Below are 22,008 nucleotides of genomic sequence, written 5' to 3'. Positions count from 1 at the left end.
AATTTAGCACAACTGACACTGACACACACTTACGTTGAAACCCCCCAGCAGGAGCAACGTGGGCTCCAGGCCTACAGAGAAGATCAAGCGCAGGATGGTGGAGGCGATGAGCGCCCGGATGCCGTGAGGCTGAGGCAAGATGATGACTATAGCCAGAGACACCAGCATGGCCATCCACAGCAGGGCAGACAGATGAGGCTCCAGGGTACCTGAGGATGAAGGGGGTCACATTAGGGAAAGGCTCCATTTAATCATCAATGACGTGAGCCAACTGTGTTTTTAGTACGTCAACAATTCGGTTACTCAGGGCCATACCGCCTCAACCTGCACGTTCTTGTCAGTGACGCTTCCTCTGATATCTATTCATTTATAAATGTGCTTTGGAAATTTGTAGAGAAAAGAATGTTTGTCAGAGGAGGGAAACATTTTTTCAAAAGTTTTCATTTCTCCTGCTTCTCTACCTTGTAGGTCACAGCTATTGTACAAAGACGTGTGTAATTACACATCACATTGAAGTAGAAGTAAAATGACCACGTGAAGACACTGAAGTGGGCTTATCTATCGTTTGTGATTGATTTATTGATTGGCACCATGTGTCACCTGGACAAAGATATCTTTTCACTTATGAACCCAGTAGTTTTGGAAGTGTGTATTATCAGCAGAGCTCTTCGACTCGTTGCATGAGGTCAGATGTGTTTTACACAACAGTTTTATATTCCACATCAATCACTGTGGGTCAGCAAAGCATTAACATGAGCTCAGCAGGGACCAGCTCAGAGCCAAGTCCTCACCAGCCAGTGGCAGAAAGGCTGATTCACTTTGTTAACGTTAATCTAATTCCTCTGTGTTAACACATACACACGCATTTATTTATTTCCAAGAAGACCACGTTTAACGTCTCCCCCTGTGCCCTCCGTTCTGAGGCCTGTGTCTTCTCGTCCCTCCGTGTGCAGATCACATGACAGGTACTCATTACATAACTCCCGCTTGGCTAAAAATACACTTGGCTCTATCTAAATTCATCAGGGATGGTCCTGGGTATTGAGTTGTAACAGGCTGCCCGGGTGCTCAGACTTGGCAGCCAACCTAGACACAGCAGCTTGGACGTCACACACCTACAGTCTCAGAGCATTCATCTCTCTCTCACGTCTCTGCTTACTCTGCAGGTAGAAGATAGAGAGACTTACAGTAAACAACTTACACTCAGCCAAAGTATATTCACATACAGCCCGATGTTTGCTGCTGGTTTTACTTCACATATGCGCATATCTGTTATTGTTGGCAGGAAGCTGACTGACAGTGGAGCGTCTGACAGAGGGAGGCTCTAGCTCTTTGACTACTACTGGTAAAAGCTCTCAGTACCTGGTCTCACACAGACATCCACCTGACATTAACCTACAGAAAGTGTGCAGCCTGGAGTTATTCAAGGTTTCCCCGACCACAGTTTCTCTTCAAATAAACCACTCAGAGGAAACATGAGTGATATGTGCAGTCAATACAATAATGTTTAATGTTTCGTACAGTGTTGAAGTTGTTTATACATTCTGCACATTAAGCATAGCTTTAAAGCTATAAAACTGTCTCTCAGTGACAAACCGGTAATAAATGCTCAATCATAAAACAAAAATAAAGTTTGGTTTATTCAAGGTTTCAACGGGAGGCTTGAATAATACCAGATGCCTAAGCATCTTGTGAGAATCCAGGAAACACTGCGACATCAAATATTCAGTGTTGAGCAACTTAGCAGTGGTTAAGATGTTTTCACTTGATAACGGCCTTCAGTTTGAAGCTAACATCATTTAACCCTTCTTGCACTGATTGGCGCGTCCTGGAGTGAACTGCTAAGCTCTCACAAGACCTTTGACATAGAAAACCGCATGGACTTTCTCGAGCTAAGCTAACAGCCTCTTTTTTTGTCTCTTCTACACCGCTGCGAGGAAGTTCAAACAAAAGGGACCTCGCCGTTTGACCCCAGACAGAACAATTGAAAGTTTATGCGAATCACAATGTGCGTCTTCTATCTGCTACTCTACACGGGAACAATGAAGGCCTTAATGGCTGCGGCTTTTCACATCCCCACAAATACTGCCCTCAAGGAGAACTGAGAGAAAAAGGGAAAAGGAATAAGAGACAGTAAAACAAACAGAAAACTGAAACTGCCCATAAAAACATGTTCAGGTCTGTCACTTTATTCTTTGTCTGTGAAAAACCTCCGGTCGTGCAGGAAATGCTTATCACCGAGACATTTCCCTTTGAATGAATATCATATATCTGAAGTAATCTGTCACACCATGTGACCCAGCACCAGACAACTTTTCCCAACCTAAATCTGTAAGTTTAGGGCACATGACAGACCCTGACCGACCAGGGGTTAATATGGTGTGTGGAACAAGGTCAAATATGTAGCTCCAACAAAGAAGTTGAAGAGTTGTTTTCTTCGTCATTGAGGGTAAAGAAAAAATCTGTTCATTTTCTATAGACAACACTCTCGCAGAGTGTTTACCTTTCTGTTCCTTATGCATGTGAACTATATTTGAGATTACAAAAACATCTAAAATGCTTCAGTGACATCAACGTCGTCAGCATCAGGTCTTAGCTGGGAATCGTTTTGATTACCACTTAATCTTCCTGAAAGAGGAAAATAATCTATAGTTAGTCATTACGAAATGAAAATAATGTAAATAATTTAATTCCTGATCACCACCACCCCTCGCTGCTGCTGCTGCCTGTGTGTGGATGTAGAGAGATAAGGGAGTGGGCGGGGATGCGTAACATGCTCTTGTATACAAGCGCAGTCAGTCCTCTGCAGTCTGGTTTTGGAATGGACGGCACGCACTCTACTGGTGCGGCGTGCACTCAGTGCTGCTTCTGCTCAGCTGTCGGGCTCAGACAGCAGTAGTAACAACAAAAGGTGAAGTATCAACAGAAGTCCCACTAGCGACACGCCCCAGGCCCTAACTACTGTGATATCTGCTGCTGCTCATCTCCAGCAATATTAAGAGCCATCCTTCTGTTCACAGTAACACCTTTTTCCTTCCTACTATGACAAGTTGCTGTTAAAAAGGCCTATGGAATGAAAAAAAAAAGCGACAGTCACCTGATGCAAACCATTTTAAAGATGAACACAGATGTTCTGCAGATTTACAGATGTGCAACAAGTGACGACGCAAATTGAAGACAAGTTTCCAAAATCACAATTTACTACTCACCTAAACTACAGACTGTCTGTTGTAGACGAAGGAGGGAATGAGTGGTGAACAGGTGAGTGAATTCAGACACAGCTCATATTTATATGCTTATAGGTTTTCCATATGAAAAGAAAGATCTGTCTGTTTCACAGCTAGTTCATTTCTGTATATGAAACCTCCAATGTTTTCAAAAACGGATCAAACCAGCTCACAGATGTAATAGTTCAGCAGCAGTTTAAAGTTTGACCCTAAGTTTAGCCATGCTTCTCTACTGTAGATGTGAAAGCAGACATGAAGTCCAAAAGTTGCGATGTGTGTCTTTACCATCCACACACTGTTATGTAGAGCTGTATAGTAGAAAAACAGGCTCTGGCTCCGGGTTGCAGAAGCTGCCTGGAGCTCAGGAGTCAGGTTAGGGGCCACTTCCTCCCATATCCAGACAATAGGAACAAAGCAGAAGACGGCATTTTCCTCCTCAGCTTGAGAGTGTGCCACACGGCTGTCATATTCCACATGTAATGTAAAAGGTATGATTGTTATATAACTAAATATCAAAGGTCTTCATCTCTCAGTTTTAGCATTTTTTAAACATAATCAACTCTTGCTTTTAAGTTTAAGTTGAGACAAATTGGCAAACTTGATTTAAATGTCACTGTAAAGATAGTTAAGAGAAATTTAACTAGACTTAAAATGAAGTAAAAAGACAAAGTTTTGCCTTTGGTCCATGTAAATGGTGGGCCAATTAATGCATACATCAAATAACAGTTATGAAATTCATCACAGTTCTCTATTGATGGTTTTGAAAGGGTAATACTGTAGTGGCCCCAAACAGCAACATACAAGCAGTGATTCTTCAATCAAGCTTGGCTTAAGAGATGCAAAGTTTTCAAGGCCACATATTCACATTTTTCACGCAGGAGCACTCAAGGTTGTGTGCGCTCCACTCACGCACACACCCTGACCTTAGCTCCAGATGGTCTGGACTTAGCTCCTCGAAATGTCCCTGTTCAGGGATGGCAATTTTTTTTTTTTTAAGTATAATGATAATCATATTCAAACTAATGATTACAGACTTGATTTCCGTAGTTGCTCAGTTTAATTATGCAGTCTGATAGATGTTGCTGTCATATGGGATGGATGGTAGAGAGAGGAAAGGTTCCAATGTTTATGACTTTTATGAATTTACATCATCAAACAACTCAGTTGCTGCTTGTATGAATGCAGAATCAGTCATTGAAAATACTGTGCACTGAATAATCACACTAAATCTATAAACTTCAGGGTTTCATCACCCCAATCGAAGAACTTTGACTGACACGAGACATCTATATGTTTGGTTTTCAGGCATTTCCGTATCATTAAACGACAAGTCAGATATACTGCTAAATACGACTTGAATGCCGACGCCATTTACAAGTCAGAAACAGGTCATCAAAATAACTTCTATTGGTAGGAAACAGCTGGGTCCAGGCTTACTCCCTGTTAGCGACACATACTGGATACTGAAACACTGGCAGGCAACTGGGAATATTAAGTTGAATATTAAGCAATGAATGACAGCAGACAATTGTGAAAAAGATATGCAATGAAAGCTGGATATTTTACAGTTTAACCATAAACTGTATTGTCCAAAATGACATCAGTGCACTGAAATGGAAATATTCACTGGGAATTAAATAACTGTGAAAATAAATAACTATGAATAAAAAACATGAGAACAAATATGTATATATATTTTATATATTTGTTGGCCAATATCAGCCAATAAAATCAGCTCTAGTGTCTATTAGTAAATCTGCTCTGTATAAACGGTGGCCAAATTTAAATGTTTGTTTCACTTGTTGACACTGACTGAAATAAAGGATGCAATGTTGTGGATTAGATGAGAGTAAAGTAAGAGGTCTGACATCTGACCTTTTGCTGTATGCATATTTGTCTCTTATCAAGTACATGTCAATACGGTATGTCATGCTCCACAGTCAGTGATATGGTATTATGTTTCCTGTTCGAGAATCCGGCCTTAAGGGGAGCAGCAGTGTTTACGTAAGACTACACACACACACACACACACACACACACAAACACACACAAACACACACAAACACACACGGACACTGACTTAATTACCAGAAGTGATACATGGAGAGGAAGACTACTCAAACCAAAACTAGCGTGAGAATGAGACTTGAAATCTGACAACATGTTAAGTCGTGGGTTAGTGTCAAGCTCAGAAAAAGGTACGGTATCAATAATCAGGTCAGGACCTAATTAAGAACAAATCCGTCCTGGCCTTTTGTGACACGCAGATCCAGATCTTCAGCTAGGATTACATTCTCTTCACACCTCCACTGTGGTGAAACTCACTTTGGTTAGGGAGGTGTGAGGCTACACCCAAACCACAGGCACAGGAGCACACAGTGTTCTTTAAAGTCCTGTGCATACTTTACATTAATACTGCACCTTCCATGTGTGATCTGATCCAGTGCCAAATGCTATAAATACATGTATGATTGCAAATGCTGAGATGTAAATGCTCAAGCCATTTCGGGGGGGGGGGTCAGATGCAGATCATGCTCTGTGGTCAGTTCTCAAACCGAAAAACTTGTGTTGTCCCTGATTGCTTTGGACTTTCATCTTTTTCCACACAGGCTTAAAGTGGGTCTGAAGTTGTTGTCAGAGTAAGGAGAAGACGAATCCATCAGTTTGGCAGTTTGCACTATAAGGCTGTTAAACTCACAATGGACAGTTTAAAAAAAAAAAAAAGGATTAAAAACTGACGCAGCAGAACCAGAGACATTGTTTTTTCTATTGCACACGTTCTTCTCCCTTGTCAAAACCAGGAGCCTATGATACCCACAATGCAACTTTCCCCCCCTTAACTTTCTTCCAACAGAGAGGCAGATGCTGGAAATCTGTTATCGTTTAATTGGAATAATATCGCGAAAGGAGAAAACTCAGTTTTATTCACAGAACATCACTCAAAAGAAAGACTGACCATTCACAATGTGTTTTGTTGACTTTTCTAAAAAAAAAAAAAGAAAAGAAAAAAAAGAAAAAACAAACTGCGAAAGAAACCCAGCAACTCACTGTGATAGAGCTCTGCCCATTTTCACTTCTGGCAATTATTGAGGACAGTGGGTGTGGCTGTCAATTTATTGGTTTCTTAGACAAACTAGCAGACAAAATATCTCTTCCTCTACAAATATGAGAAGGAAGCTTTTCGCTGCTATCAGTCTGATCTGGGCAGAACTTCTGAGAGTTCATATTGGCCTTAACTCTACTGTTTGCCTGAGGTAGTTATCCGCACTGAACCGTTTCTTTTTACCTGGAAGCAAGGAGCTGCACCTGCAGGGTGTAACGCTAGCCTTCCATACTTCAAAATAAGAGGCCAACGAGTCATGACCCAGTTTCTTTTATTAATCATTGTTGGCACACAGACTTCTGGTAATGAACGGTATGTACAATATCCATCCTGCCCCAGGGCCTTGCCTGAACAGATGATGTTTGTGCCATTCACTCCCAATTCCTATGCTGTAATAAATAAATAAAAAAAATTCATAGTGAAAACCACAGAGCTTTCGCAGACACACGCACGCACGCGCACACACACACACACACGCGCACACACACACACACACACACTCACACACACACACACACACACACACACACACACACACACACACACACACACACACACACACACACACACACACACACACACACACAAAATCTAAATCAGGGCACATTTCACCAGCCAGTTCAGCTGGTGTTAAAACACCAAAGGAGAGAGAAAGGAAAGAAGAGACTGAAGGTGACTGACCTCCTCGGACTCCCTCCAGAGGATAGAAGAAGGCCACGAGCAGGTTCATGAGCACAGCCAGGTTGAAAGAGATGCTGCTCCAGAATGACATGTTCCTGGAGCACCAGTACAGGATGGGCTGGGCTGGAGGACAGGGTGCAGAAGCAAATTAATACAGGTCACTGTGCCACAGACAGAGCACTGCAGCAGCCTAACATCATGCAGACAGTTCTACAGTACCTGTGCTATATACCAAACATAATTTATTAAACAATTTCACAGAGTATTTCAGTTTAAAGTTAAAGTAAAACACACAGTGTCCGACCTGTATTTCACACCAACATATGCCTGGTTCCTCGGCCGGAGTCTGGCCCATATACTTCCACATCTGGGAAGATTCTGGCTGTTATCCGCCAATATTGACAGACAGCCAGAAAATGTTCTGTGTGTGCATCAGAATTGGTCCAGATGTGGAAGTAGCTTCTTACAATCATGCTGTATAAGTGCCAGATTCGGGCTGTGGAACTGGGTGTATAGTTGGCCAGAAAACAAGAAAACAAGCATATGGGCGGATTTATTTCACTATCTGGGTAGTTTTGGTGATATAAATGTCATCTCCAATTAACTGTAGTCAACAAAGATAAGGATGAATCACTTTGGAACGTACTGAGATAACACTGGTATTCAGTGACAGCAAATGTTGATGTCCAGGGCCAATGTTTTTAAAATTCTAACTTTTTGCTATATCTGAACATTGTAACTATGGAATGGTTAATTTTAGGGAAAGATGATGGTTATTGCAAATAAACTAGGATTAAGGTTTGTTTAAAGGTCCTATATCGTATAAAGTGAGATGTCCATGTCTTTTGATTATAAAGCAGGTCGAGGTTCTATATTAATACTGTGAAATTATCAAAGCGCTCAGTCCATAGAGAAATGCACACATTTCTGTTTCTGTATTCAGAAACTGAGCCTTAAAAAGGGCCGTCAGGACTTCTGTAACTTTGTGATGTCAACTATACAGTCACTGCCGTCAGCCATGCCCTAAGCACGGCCCGGCCTGACCCACTGTCCAACCTTGCAGGATTTGGTTTGTCTGAGTGTTTACCTGAAATTTGCTTTTTTTTTTTTTTTTTTTTTGATCACTCAGGAAGGATCAGAGCCTCCTCTCTCCTGATTGGCTCAACAACCTGTTGTTACTAGGGAGAAGCCTGACAGAGGAGATGTAAATCTACATTGAAATGGTTTTTGGTTCCTAAAACCACAAATATACTGTATCTTCTAATGGATCAACACTTCAAATAAAACACAGGAGGGTTTAAGGTTCATCAACTAAATCAATTAGTTATCGTCCCAACCTCCACATCTTTACATTCCACTTCAGAAGGGCATGCTAGTCCCTGCAATGGCACTGGATATAAATTGGGAGGTGAGGAATCGTCCAATTTGGATGTCATGCCTTGGATAATGGGTTGAGATACTGAGATACCCTGTGGCGACAAATTTTGTTTTGTGCTTGGTTTTAAATAAGTAACTCATTGGTAAAAATCTGTCATGTCTTCACAGCAATAAAACTTTTCTGTTATGTCTCTTTTATGACCAGCCTTTAATACTGAACACGCCAAAATTGGGTTATTTTGGTAATCTCAAAAATGTACTAAATTTGGGGTGAAACATCAAAAGGGGCCTGTGATGTTTTAAGTGCCATTTTAAGCACCAAAACTGCAATCAAAGGACCATCTTTGAAGGGTAAAATCAGACCAAACTTAAACCGATTTAAGTACACAAAACCAACTGTCAGGCACATTTCACACACATTAAATGATTTTCTACTTTTAGGAGAGTAAAAACACACAAATTTGCATGCATACATGCATGACCAACACTATTTTGAGCTCAGCAGTTCATCAGAGAAAGAAGAACTGTGGGTGGGGGCTTTTAGCAACAGTCACGATATTCATGACAAGTGGTTAGCACCAGCGGAACAATATGGTCTCCAGCTGTGCTGATTCATTTAGATAGGAGAGAGGTGGTTGTCGTCACGTGTTTTCACATTATAGACAAACCCTCTTCCCTCAGGGCTGACCATGGGACAGGCCACAACACGCGGCTAAACCAAACAAAGACAGCGGTCACTTCATTGCAGAGAATCAGTGAAGGGGTCTACGGGGAACTGAAACTCAAAACAGTGTTCATGCCTGTAAGACTAAAAGTATTTCACATTAGTAAAAATAAAAGTTTAAAATGAAGAGGAGTTTTCATTTGAATATTTCACATATCAATATTTCTGGGTCACCTGTGAACAGTTTCTACTGACTTGATTTTCTCTTCCTGATCCAATACCTGCTGACTCTGAAGCTAACCAGTGTCCACCAGCCAACCTTGATAAGTCGCCAGTGAGGTTGTGCCATGTCAGAAGTAAAGGATGTGTGACTGAGCATGACCTCAAACCGACAGCCAGGTAAATCAGCTCGACTCATTAATCCCATTAAGATGGGGCAGACTTGGAGCATCCTGCTAACTCAGTTGGCCACGATGCAAGAAGTAAACACAACCTCCAGAGTGTGTGTCAAGCCAAGAGTCTTTATCTCATGTCATATCTGTCCTGCCCGTTTGGAGTTTCCCGTCCAATTTTTTGCTTTTAATGAAGCAGAAATATATAAAAATACTGATTCAGACAGACAGAGGAGGGTCTTCAAACTCCATCCATAGCTTTTTACACTTGTGTGAGGGTCATCTTTTGCCTTCACTTTTCTCTGTTCTCGGCTGTTTCCAAAATACAAGAACCTGACACACTAATCTCAACACAAAATATATGGACAAATAGGATACAGGAAACATGTTTCATTTTCACAGTAAAGACATCAGGCATCACTCTCTCCTGGCTTGAAAACATGCATTTACAACTTTGTAGAACATACTGTATATTGTTAGTCCATCTCAGCCTATTATTAACTTACTTACACTATATTGTAATTCAAATAAGCTACTTATCAAAGTTTACATGCTCTCCCCACTTCCATCCCTCCAGGAGCAGAGCGCAGCCCCCTTTCACACACGGAACCAGTTCAATCATCAGTGTGAGGCAGTGGGCTTTGTTTACCATTTATTATGGTATACAAAAAATGTGTTGAGCTTCTTTGCAAAAGACATGACCATGACAGAGTAATAAGTTTTTTTTCCTTGCCAAGAATAGCAGCACTCTGAAGGAGGAAGACATTTTAAGAGAACACTTTGTTTCCCTGTGAATAAATCAATCATCTAATACCTGAGAGTTTTGTGGTTGGCAGAACTGAGAATTACAGTCTAGACCTGTAACATCTGTGATGTTTGTTGTGTAATATCTTTGTGCCAGGCTCTGTGTGGCTGTGTTTTTAATTTGCAGCTGGTCATCCATGGTGCTTTTGGTGTTGTAAACATGTCAGACACCACAGAAATACCATCAAAGGAGAAGCTCAATACTTTATATTTCCTGCTGGTTTTAATACTGAAATCTCAACTGTGTTCTTTATTGTGCTGCATGTCATGACTTTTGATCAAAATACACATGTGGAGGAAGAATTTAGGAATCAAAATAGTTGTAAGGAAATTTTGTCTCTGGTTCTTGCTCACAAAGATGCCAACATCACAGGTAAGTACGTGGGAAAGGGGCTTTAGTATCTCTATTCTACTCAGGGGGGCTCACAGGGACCTGGAGAGATGCAGGAGGAAAGCGTGTAAACCAAGCACTACAAGATAAAGAGTTGAGGAGAAAGACGCACAGGGAACGGTGTTTGTGTTACCAGTAGCCTCTTGAGTACCTCGCAGCTTCTTCTGCCAGTTCATCTCATTGAAGAGGTCCTCAGAGCGCAAGAAGAAGTCATTGATCTTGCTGCCCTGCTCGTCCCGCTCTGTGGTGTAATAAACACGCAGCTTGGACTCTTGGGTGAGGAACTCGCAGATGTTGGGCACAGGAAAGACAATTTGCTCCATGGTGCGATCTAGTCGGACAATCTGGACACAACCACAGCACTGAATCACACACACTCCCCGTCACTGCTGCGGGCTCATAAACATTCATTCATTAGTCATCAAATGATCTGACTGGAAACTTTTAGAAAACTGTACCTTTCGATATTAAATAAAAGGGTTGTTTTTTTTATTGTGAAGGTGGCTGAAAAACCGAACCAACAACTTGGAGCGCACAGACATAAATGTGCAAACATGCCAAAGGTGCTCGTCATTCTGTAAGTGTACACAATGACATTGAAAAGTGTGCCAATTAAAAAAGTACCACACGCCTCCAGACAATTTCATTACCAAAACATTCCGCTAAAATAGATGTCAACCACAGTGTACGTCAGACATGTACGTAACAACTGACCTCAATCTGAGCTGTGTGTTTGGCATAGAACTCAAGGGCCTCGTCCCCTTCTCCATACGTCCCCCCTGGCTTCAACATAGCCTGTAGCTCCTTGTTGTGACGGGCTAACTGGAACGACAACACACACACACACACACACACACACACACAAACACGGTCATCTCAAAGATTATTTCTTTGATTTTCGTACAGGTTTGCCTTAAATGTATCCTTGTATGAGCTCAACATGATGTAGCACTGAGGTAACATTACCGGTATTTAGCAGCTGGGAACATTACATGCCATTTATTCTTTATCTGGATGCACAATGTTCCACCCGTTCAACCACAAGGCTGCAGGGTGTGGACCGGCAGTGACTGATACGTAACTTTAATTGTTGTTGTTAACCTAAATCAAGGTTTGAGCAGACACTCTGCTATTGAGCTGCGCACAGCCTGAGGGCTGAGAAAGAGGAGATGAGTGTGTAATGGCGGGTATCACATGTCTTCAGCAACCAAGGGAAATGACACAGAGGTGCAGTAACAGTAAAGCCATTGAATATCCTATTGTCATGTACTATATAATGTATGTGTGTTACAGCATTTACGCAAGGCTGTGACTGTCTCTGCTGATGGCTTACTTGATGTGCCAAGATGTAGATATTATGACCGACGTTGCGTGGAGACGCAGAGTGCTCCTCCTCTCCGTCCTCACCCTCTGGTGGCTCCTCCACCTCTATCTCCCCCTGCATGTAGGCCTTTTTTATCACCTCCACCTGCAAGAATACAGACTGTGAGATAACATCCACTTACGCTAATGTGATGATTTGAATGATGCCATACGCACCAGCTCTTTAGGCCTCATGTTGTACAGTATCCTCTCTGCGTTCTCGCTGTCATGGCGACTCTCCATGATTGCGAGAAGAAGCTTGGAGGCATTATTCTACAGAAGGATGAGAGAGCACAGATAAAAGTGCAAACAATCAACTCAGGTCCATTTTCTCCACCTGATGTTCAGCATTGCAGTCTCAACGCAGGCGGAAAATCAATGACCATTAAAGGGGGAAATCCAAACATGAATATTCTTAATTTGCACCATTGTTTCAAGATTTCCTTCAGTCAGTGATTTCCTGCAATGATAATCTCTAGACAAAGATGTCTCAAGTCCAGGAACTCAAATAGCTCATAATCACTTAAGTGTGACTCTGATCAAAATTGTTATGTAACTGGTACAACAACTTTAAAAAAAAAAAAGTTTTTCTTAACTTTATTTCTCTGTGTGGATTTGAATGGAAAGTCTGATCTTTATGTTTTAAAACTCTCACTAATTTTAATTTTTTTTAATTTTGACAGAAATGTGAGAAAAGTTTTCCGGAGGAATAAGAAAAATACACCTAGACACCAACAATCAGAAAAGGAGAGACCAAAGCCAATCCTGTTATGTAACACTACATCTATGTTGAAGTATTTTTTTTTTCCCTCTTCAGCGATGAAACCAATAACCACTCACTTTGAGTTCCAGCACCAGATCCATCCTTTTCTTGCCAAGGGGGTTGATGTCATTGAGGATGAGAGCAATGATGATGTCAATACCGTTGCACTCATGAGTGGCGATGCAGTTCTGAGGTACAAAGGAAATTTAAAATAAATGATGGTACAGAACTGAACAGGAGCATTACCAGTTTTAACCAGTAGTTAACAGCAGTTAAAGCAGATAAATACAATCAGTAATCAATTAATCTAGAAGTCAAAATCCCATTGTTTTTAATCACCATTCATACTGATGCAAAAATACCAACATTGTCTTTAACAAACTTAGATCACAATACAGATGCTTTCAACAGTCAGAGGTGTTTAGGCAGACCCAGAGCTGCTCTGCCACATGTTTGTCATTGAAGTCCAAAATGCTGCATAAAACATATTGCAAAAATAGTTACAAAATTATAAATACACTTCAAATGATGAGAGGAGAGAAATACAATATTCTGCGTTTATTTATTGAGTGCTGACTGGAAAGTCATGGCCTCTTGTCCAGCGCCTCATGTTGGCCAGTCATCAAACAATCCTCAAAGTGGTGTCTGAACAACAGCAAAATACCGGCTGAGTTTTAAGAAGACCAGGTGATAAAGTGGTGTTTTTCAGTTGTAGTTAACAGCAGCCATGATCAACATGACTTAAAACTTCATAACAGATTTGAATAGAAAGATTTGAATCTGGCAGACAATTAAATATTTCTTCTTGTGTGGTGCCCCATACTGGTCAAATTCCCTTTAGCCGGCACAGTCATGTGCTGAAGGGGTGTGTCACATTTTGTAATTATTTGTCAGATTTTATGAGAATTGGCTTTGTAACTACTGTTTATTTTGAAATCATGTGCCACACCCCAAAACTACACAATAGCCTGTGGCATCCAAGTAGTATGCTGCTACCATTTAAAGATACTTAATACCACACAAGCAAAACGTGAACAGAAATAATTCCTAATCTCGTCCCTCTCAGTAGATATGAACAAAGAGCTTTGTTTAGTCTGGCAGACGCCCTTCAAGTGCTGTTTGAAGGAACTGAAATCATTTCAAACAGCTACTGCATTTAGCTAGTTGCTTATTTAGTCATTCCAGTCAGCAGCGTAGCTTCAGCGCGGTGTGAGTGAGTGCTGGGCATGATAAGTGAAACGCTCAGGACTAATTCAGCACCACCCAAACAAAACCACATGTCTGATGACTAAAATGAAAAGGTCACTGTGAAATAAACAGAAGCTAATCTGATAAAGTATTAGAAGAATTCCATATTTGACCATCTATATGAACACAATCATGATCTGTGTGCACATGTATCACCTGGTTCTCATGACAGGGACCTTGGCAGTACTCAGTCAGGCTCTCCACAGTCTGGTTGATGAGTCCTACGTTCTTCTCGTTGATGTAAAGCCCCAGCAGCCCCAGTCCTCCTGTTGTACTGCCACAAATACAGTCCAGGAACTGGAGAGTCTCGCACACCAGATTATAGTTGTTCTTATTGTTCTGGTTGCGCAGAAAGTTCTGGAGATGGATGGAGATAAAATAAAGTCTTGTTAGGCATATCTGTCTTTGTAAAGGCTCATATGACTATTGGGCATTGTGATATATCTTTGTCAGCATGGCTACGTTTCTGTTACGATTGAGGCTCCTTTCAGCTTCTACTCAGGGAATCTGGTGGCTCGTTCTACTTTTGTGTTCTTTTTAAGCATGCAAGCTTTTACAGACAATTACTGCTGTGACGTGTTTGGAAGAAACAGGCAGAAACATCTCAGTGAATTGATCATCTGTGCTGCATGGCTAGCAGTAAATCAATATCTGGCACCCACGCTGGGTCAGGATGGGAGAGACAGAATGATTCAGCACTGAGCCAGCTATCAGTTAATGAAGGCCTGCCTCAGTTCTGGGTGTAAACAGAATCAGTGCAAGAAGGAAGTCTTCTGTCTGGGCTGGTGGGGGCTAGCCATTACTTAACACTAACACACTCCTCATAGTGAAACCAGACCAAGTCACCCCAGATATGGAAACAGCTGCATCAGGAAGTTCTGCAACTGGTGCCTATTTTCAACATGGTTTCGTTTCTGTATAAGTGAGTGTGGTGATTGAAATTTAGAACACAGCTCAGGAAATGTTAGCATGTCATGAGGAGGAGAAGGAGGAGGGGGGGGGGGCAACAAACTGGTGCACTGGCTGACCTGCAGGTCTCTGTTGTGGTTCTCGCAGAGCAGCTGCATGAGGCGCAAGATGGGCTGCATGATGGTGATGATGACGCTCATCTCGCCTTCCTCCTGGCTCTTATCAGTGGTCGGGACGGGAGTGCCATCGGCGGCCGCCTGGTGCTCTTCGGCTTCAGCCTCGCGGCGATAGGTGGTGAAGGCCTTCTTGGTGACAGCGGAGGCCTCCACTAGCTGCTCCTTCACCTCCTCGGTCACCACTGCTACCACTGGCACGTCTTTGACTAACCACAGGTACAGGAGAGTGAGTCAAACACAGACCATTGCAGATAAGACACAGTCTTATAAACAATGTTCATTTGAAAAGTCGTAAATTCTTGTAGCATCATTAAGTCACGTGCATTGAGATTTTTTTTAATAAAGAAGAAGATTTTATGACTTAATACTGTATTAAATGAGAGAGAATGCACAAGAATAAATAATCTGAATAAATGAGGTGGCTTTGCTGTTTCAATACAACAGGCCTTTAGTACACAGAGGTCAACAGAGGTTCATTTTTCTAGTTTAATGGTGTCAGGTGTGATTCCCTTAAGAATATGATGTGGGTGACCTAAACTCCTGACTCCTGACCTTTCTTGCGTGCTGGTGTGTCTTTGTCTGGTGGCTCCTCATCCTTTTTCTTGCTGCCCAGGTCGCTCGTATTGACGGTTACGGTGGCTTTGATCTCCTGCTGGGCCAGCTTCATGCGCTCGTAAAACACCTTGAAGAATTTCTCAGACTTGTTGTCGCCTGTTAAACGTTGGAAGAAGGACCGCTGAAGGGGAAACAAGGAGAGGAAAGAGGACAATGCACGTGTTCACTTTCAGCTATATTCAAGTCTTACACTGTGTTTTAGTTCAGTGGGTCTCAAAGTGTGGTCTGGACACCCCCAGGGGTCCTTGAGGGGTTTCCTGGAGGTTTTAGAGAGTGGTTACTTGTTGAGTTTACTCACCACTTTCTAATTTTTACGAACAAATTTTCTGCCAAAATGCTGACTCAAGGTGGTTGACTTTCAACTTAACACCAGCAAATGTACCAGCAATGTTGCTTTTCAAAATTCACAGTGATCAGAGAACAAGATCTTCAATGTCAGAGGCCATTTGTCATTTAGTAACCTCTTACTGGCTACTTCTTATCATTATCTTATTGCTTCTCTTAAAGTTTCTGCACAGCACTGAGAGCCAGAGAGTTACATAAGCCTTCTCTCACTGTGGCAGGAAAACATGCTGTAAGGCCTCATCGTGCTCACCTGATTTCACACCATCTGCTCTCTGCCCCCACCCCCCCCAGGCACAACACAGTTCTGGCACCCTGAGGACTGGGTGTTAACACTTACAAATGGACAAGCAACAGCAAAAACAAAGAGAAAAGCTTTGGGATTAACTTGCAAACAGTCCCACATCCTGCTGTACATGCATCTACTGTACGAGTGTGCATGTGCATAAACACAAAGGCATGCCAACACAACACATTCACACCTGCACACACACACACAGCTGCAGAAACACGTTCACAGAATTGGGCTAACTCGTGCTGCAATGAAAAGAAATTCACATTTTTGTGACTGCAACAGACCACACAGATTTCTTCTTTTCTGAGCTTTTCAACTGTGCAACATTGAAAGTTTGCTCCAGCATGAGTAAGAGGTTTGTGAAGTGAAGCTAAGAAAGGAAATGTTCTGCCTATAGGAACTACACAAAGGGCCCTGTGTGCATGTAGCTGTTGTTTTTCTTCAACGGGCTCATATGTTCTGTCCCATTTTCCTCTCGATAATCCCTCCTTACATAAGACCTGTAATCAGCTGAGTGGTTACAGTGAGGGCACACAGCGCCTTGGCTCTAACACTGTTACATCAGCCCACGGAGGGCGAGCAGTGGAAAGAGGGAAAGGGAGAGGGAGAGAGGAAAACCCTGCCCTACTTTTCAGTGCCAGAACGGCACGGAGTGAGTGTGTGGTGTGTGAGGCAGGAGGTGGGGGGGGGGGTTCAATGCAAGCAGGAGTTATCACATACATAGATTCTGGGACAGTTTTGAAAGCCTGTTACATAAGACTCTTTCCAGGTTTAGCTAAACTTTGTTAGCTCAAGTTTGTGAGAGCGGGGAAAGATATGTTGATAGTGGTACAACATGCAAGTGCATCGCACGGCACAGATGTGACTTTACCTGCACAGAAAACTTTTGATAAAATATGAAAACTGTGAAACCTACTTAGTGAAAATCTCTGCAGTCACATGACTCGAGTCCTGAGAGACGCAGAACACTTAATGCATTAACAAACCTAAGTTGTTTTTCCTCCTCTGTTTTATGCAACAGTTTGTTCCTGCTTGTTTTTCAAGCTGTTAACATCATGTTGTTGACAAGAGAGAGGGTCATTCATTGATAGTGATCTGATTACGAATCAGACTTATGCAAGCAGGCCGACTTCTCCAGACACCAGCTCCAGGACAGCAGTTTTACAAGATTACAATATCAAATAGGCCTCATGACTTTGGCCATAAAAACTGATGCAATGGGAATAACTTTATGCTGATGGTTTAAATTACAATTTTGGCAATTTGACTGTATTTAATGTAGGCAAAGTTGTTTAGAAAACACATAATCTTTAAGAAGTTTGATTTCTTAAGGGTTTTAATTTTCTATAAAACCTTTAAAAAATGTATACTTATTTCTCAAAGTAAGGAGCACAGGTATTGCATCAGCACGAGTATAAAATAATATAGCCAGTTCTATCAAGAAAATGAACTTAAAGGTTCCATATAGTATAAAGGTAGATGTCCATGTGTTGTTTGATTATATAGCAGGTCTAGGTTCTATATTAATACTGTGAAAGTATCAAAGCGCTCAGTCCACAGAGAAATGCACACAGCCTGTATTCAGAAACTGAGCCTTAAAACGAGTCGTCAGGACTTCTGTAACGTTGTGATGTCACAACAAAGCAGTCACCGCTCTCAACCCCGCCCTAAGCCCCACCTGGACCCACCATCCAACCTTAGAGGATTCAGTTTCTCTGAGTGTTTACCTGAAATCTGCTTTTTTTTTTAAATTCAATCACTCAGAAAACAGTCAGCCAATCAGAGGCTCTGAGCCTCCTCTCTTCTGATTGGCTAACCAACCTGTCGTTACTAGAGCTCCAGAGAGAAGCCTGAGAGAGGAGATGCAAAACTACATTGAGATGATTTTTGGTTCTTAAAACCACAAATTTTATCAAAACTCCAAAAAAAAGATTGGAAATGCCCAGGAAACACGTCTTATAGGTAATTTACTCGACAGGCCTGAATCAAATAAATGAATAAAATACTTGGTCAATAGTCAGTGAGTAAGAGTAGAGGCCCAGCCACATTACCATTGTGTATTTGTATTTGTTTAAAATATTACTCCACTTCCTGTCGGAGCTGGCGAGAGAAAATGTTATGTGAAAGGTCTGAATTCACAGATGCCCTATGTCACATAAGGAAAACACAATTTTAAAGACCACCTTGAACCAAATCTAGCCCCCACTTCCCCCCACTGACCGCTGAGTCATTCTTTAAAGAAAATGGTTAGTCAGCCAATCAGCCTCAGCTTTTCCTGCGAGGCGGTTTAGCCTGCTACGTGTCCCGCGACAGAGCCATTAAGCCTCCTGGGAGCTGTGTTGATCCTGCCGCTGTCAGTCAGGTTGAGCACAGTAGGTTTTAGGTCGACTCATAATTCACTCTCTTATTCTACAGATTCAACATGGCGGCACAGCGAGACCTCCTTTCTGATTATTTTGCGCTCCTACTTCTCTTTCCCTTCCCCTTCAGCTGCCACCCCGGCTCCTGGCATGAACACGGGCCAGTTATGTAAGGCCTGTTTATACCACCAGCTCTCTCTTTCTTTTTATCCATCTCCCACCTTTCCAGCCTGACACCTTGGTGAGTGACAAAGCCATCTCTGTGCTTATTGGAGAGTTTCGGTGGCGTGCTCTACCACCGCCCAGCTGGTAACTAAGGAGATTTGCTCTTTGAAGTTACGACAAGATAGGAGGCTGAAATGAAAGTGACATTCGTGTCCTCAAGATGCTGCACAGGCAGCTAGCCAAACAAAGTCTAAAGTGAATCCAGCGACTTCAACAACAACATAAGCTGCCGAGAGCAGGACTGAGCTAATTAAACTTCCATAAACTATAAACTGGGATTTAAAAGGAGAATCCCCTGCCCACTCTGTAGTTAGAGGAGAACTGGTATGTTGATGACGCTGATGCCTGGAAACTCACTTTGCAGAATCTTTTTAAAGCTTTCCAAGAGGTAGCTGTAAAGTGAACTTGAAACGAGCAGAAGTGGTGGGGTGAGAGGGTGGGGGTAAACCATGCTCGGAAGGGGCTGAGAGTGGCGGCATGTCACAACAAGCCTATTGAGTAAGAGCTGTGGCACCTGTTTGCTCCTGTGACAGTTAAGGATCTGAGGTCATGGAGGCGGCATTGAGTAGATGGATGGACGGTGGTGCTGGGAGGAGTGGAGCTTCTACACTTCTTCTCTTACATAACACACACTTTCTCTCTTAGGGCTGTTTTTGGAATAAGCTTTCTAGCCTCTAAGTATATCCCGGAGTGTGTGTGTGTGTGTGTGTGTGTGTGTGTGTGTGTGTGTGTGTGCGCTAATGGGGCGTACAGACGGAGTGTGCAAGAGTGTCGTTTTATGCTATGATACATTATGTGAGCTACGTGTCTGGCTTGAGTTACACTCGCAGTGCCACAGTATCGCCGAACAACAACATGGAGGATGTGAGCAAACGTGTCGCACAACATTTTATGTAGTCCATGATGTTCTTCACAGGCTGACGTTATTTATGGAAAGTTATGTAGGTCAATAATTAATGTTTGACATGCGTGCACTGTGTTCTATAAGTAGAGCGTCACTGATGCCAGATTTCTCTTACTTAAAGCCAGAATTAAAACACTGTCACCATACTACAGGCTTTATTTTCGTATTTTAAGGGAGCACACGTCATTCTCACTTAGAGGTGAAAATTTCTACTACACGGCCGCTAAACAGACACGATAGTTGCACCCTTTCAAAGATGCTTGCATACGAGATATGAAAAAAACCACTAGTGAATCATTTTTAGAGCATGGGAAGATGCCTAGATAAGCAATTACAAACAAAGCCTTTACATTTAAAGCAAGCGCAGAGATTGTATCAAAAACATTTCTTGTTCACCCAACAGTGGGTACAAATGCATGAGATGCAGTCTGATCTTTACTGTTCAAAGGTATCGTATCTCTGCAAGGCGAGACAGGCCCTAATGACTCAATGACTGATGCTTGGTGAGATTTCCATTTTTTTGGCCTGTACTAACAGATCCAGATATCACTGTGACTGTAGTTGCTTTGCTTAATGAAGAGGGTTTTTACAGGTAAACGAACAAACTTGTGACAAGTGGATGTGTGAGAGAAACCCAAGTCTCTGTTAGTCTTTGAACAACGTGTTTGTGGCTGTAGAGGATGTGACCAGCCAACCCTTACAAATGCAATTATTAAGATTTGAAGGGGATAAACAAGAAAGGCCTGAATCCTTCAACTCAGTTCATGAGCCTTTAATATTCTTCACCTGATGTTCCAGCATGTGGCGTCATGATGAAGTCTCTTCTTCATTGTATTACTCTTACACATGATGCAAGACTAAAGCCAGGGAAAGGCTGTGTCCTGAGCAGTGGTGGAAGAAGAATAATCACTTACTAAAAGTACTAATACCGCACTGTGAAAATAAAAGCCCTGCATTCCAAACCGTTGTAAGTATTATCAGCTAAATGTACTGAAATGTATTGTGCAGGAAAATTTTCCTGTCAGTGTTTTATAGCATATATGATGTTTTTGTTATTAATATTACTGTTGCATTAATGTGTATGTTGCATTTTCCTGCTGTACATGTTTAAGGTCTATATACACTGCAGGGTGGTTTAATCTGCAGCAATGCATCATAATCTATAAAATCATCATGTTTGCAGCGTCACCGTCCTGTGAGAACCACATATCTCTTAATAGTCTGCTTTTCATGAGCTCAGAAAAAAAAAAAAAAAAAACGGTTTTTAGCTTTGTGATGATGCATTTCACAGCTAATCCAAGAGCGTTTTTAAATAGTTTACTCATAAATAGTTTATTTATATCTTTTTGTATTCACTAACACACTTACCCTGTCCCCCAGCACTGCCATATCAAGTCTAGCTGTGAGCCCTGGATGAATTCATTCTGAAGCAAACCAACAGCTCTCCATCTCCCTCTCTTATACTTGCTTTTTTCCCCTAGAAATTTAGTTGGCTAGGCTACGACCCTGGATTACCTCAAAAACAAACAAACACACTGCTTGGAGAAATCTGTGGGCATGTTTTTGTCCTGCTTTTCATTTAGACAACAAGAACCCTTCTGTCCTGAAAAGGGGGCAGGCAACCCATCGTTATGTAAGACAGGGAAATGTGATGCATCTGCTGATATGTTGAAAATTCTCTCTGGACCATACATGAGCCTTCAACAAAGCTCACTTGTCCCCCGTGTCATGCCAAGGAGGAGAAAAACACCTAACTTTAAATTCTGAAACAAGAAGCTTCTGTATAATTGTGCCTCGTTCTTCTTTATGCCATTTACTGCTCTTCTTATCAAGTTCACTCTGAGGTTCTTTTCTAGCAGCAAAGGAAATCTGCAGAGTCAGATGCAGACATTCAGACATTTGCTGTAGATTCACAAATAACTTTGGTGCAACTTCCCTAGAATTTACAATAACGCAACTAATGGCTCCAATTTGCAACCTAAGCACTCTCTTATATTACAATATATAAATATATAACATTAAAATTCATCAATGTGACTCTAACAAAAGAAAAAACTTTGCAAACATTTACAACTGCCTGGGGTGCACAACACAAAAAAAAAAAAACCCTCCACACCCAGTGCAAAACACACGCCCCAGGCTACTCAGCAGTGAATGGGGCTTCGTCACT

At 41.9% G+C, this 22,008-nt stretch overlaps 1 protein-coding gene across 11 annotated transcripts in view; it reads right to left on the bottom strand.

The window, feature by feature from the left end:
- The window catches only part of itpr1b (inositol 1,4,5-trisphosphate receptor, type 1b), an 87,656-nt gene that overhangs the window by 15,237 nt on the left and 50,411 nt on the right, over positions 1-22,008 (bottom strand). For 6 of the 11 annotated variants that reach the window (XM_056397848.1, XM_056397873.1, XM_056397860.1 and 3 more), the window contains 10 exons: positions 15,650-15,833; positions 15,041-15,303; positions 14,169-14,369; positions 12,842-12,952; positions 12,179-12,274; positions 11,973-12,107; positions 11,354-11,461; positions 10,752-10,983; positions 7,012-7,134; positions 34-209 (listed from right to left, as the gene is read on the bottom strand). In XM_056397848.1, the coding sequence (XP_056253823.1) occupies positions 34-209; positions 7,012-7,134; positions 10,752-10,983; positions 11,354-11,461; positions 11,973-12,107; positions 12,179-12,274; positions 12,842-12,952; positions 14,169-14,369; positions 15,041-15,303; positions 15,650-15,833 (1,629 nt within the window). Of the gene's footprint in view, positions 1-33; positions 210-6,334; positions 6,720-7,011; positions 7,135-10,751; positions 10,984-11,353; positions 11,462-11,972; positions 12,108-12,178; positions 12,275-12,841; positions 12,953-14,168; positions 14,370-15,040; positions 15,304-15,649; positions 15,834-22,008 lie in introns of those variants that run through there. The other 5 variants (XM_056397865.1, XM_056397904.1, XM_056397882.1 and 2 more) reach the window with 2 other exon arrangements.

Source organism: Seriola aureovittata, chromosome 2, assembly GCF_021018895.1.
Source record: "Seriola aureovittata isolate HTS-2021-v1 ecotype China chromosome 2, ASM2101889v1, whole genome shotgun sequence".
In the NCBI taxonomy this organism is placed as follows: domain Eukaryota; kingdom Metazoa; phylum Chordata; class Actinopteri; order Carangiformes; family Carangidae; genus Seriola; species Seriola aureovittata.
This window is presented reverse-complemented; position numbering and strand designations above follow the sequence as displayed.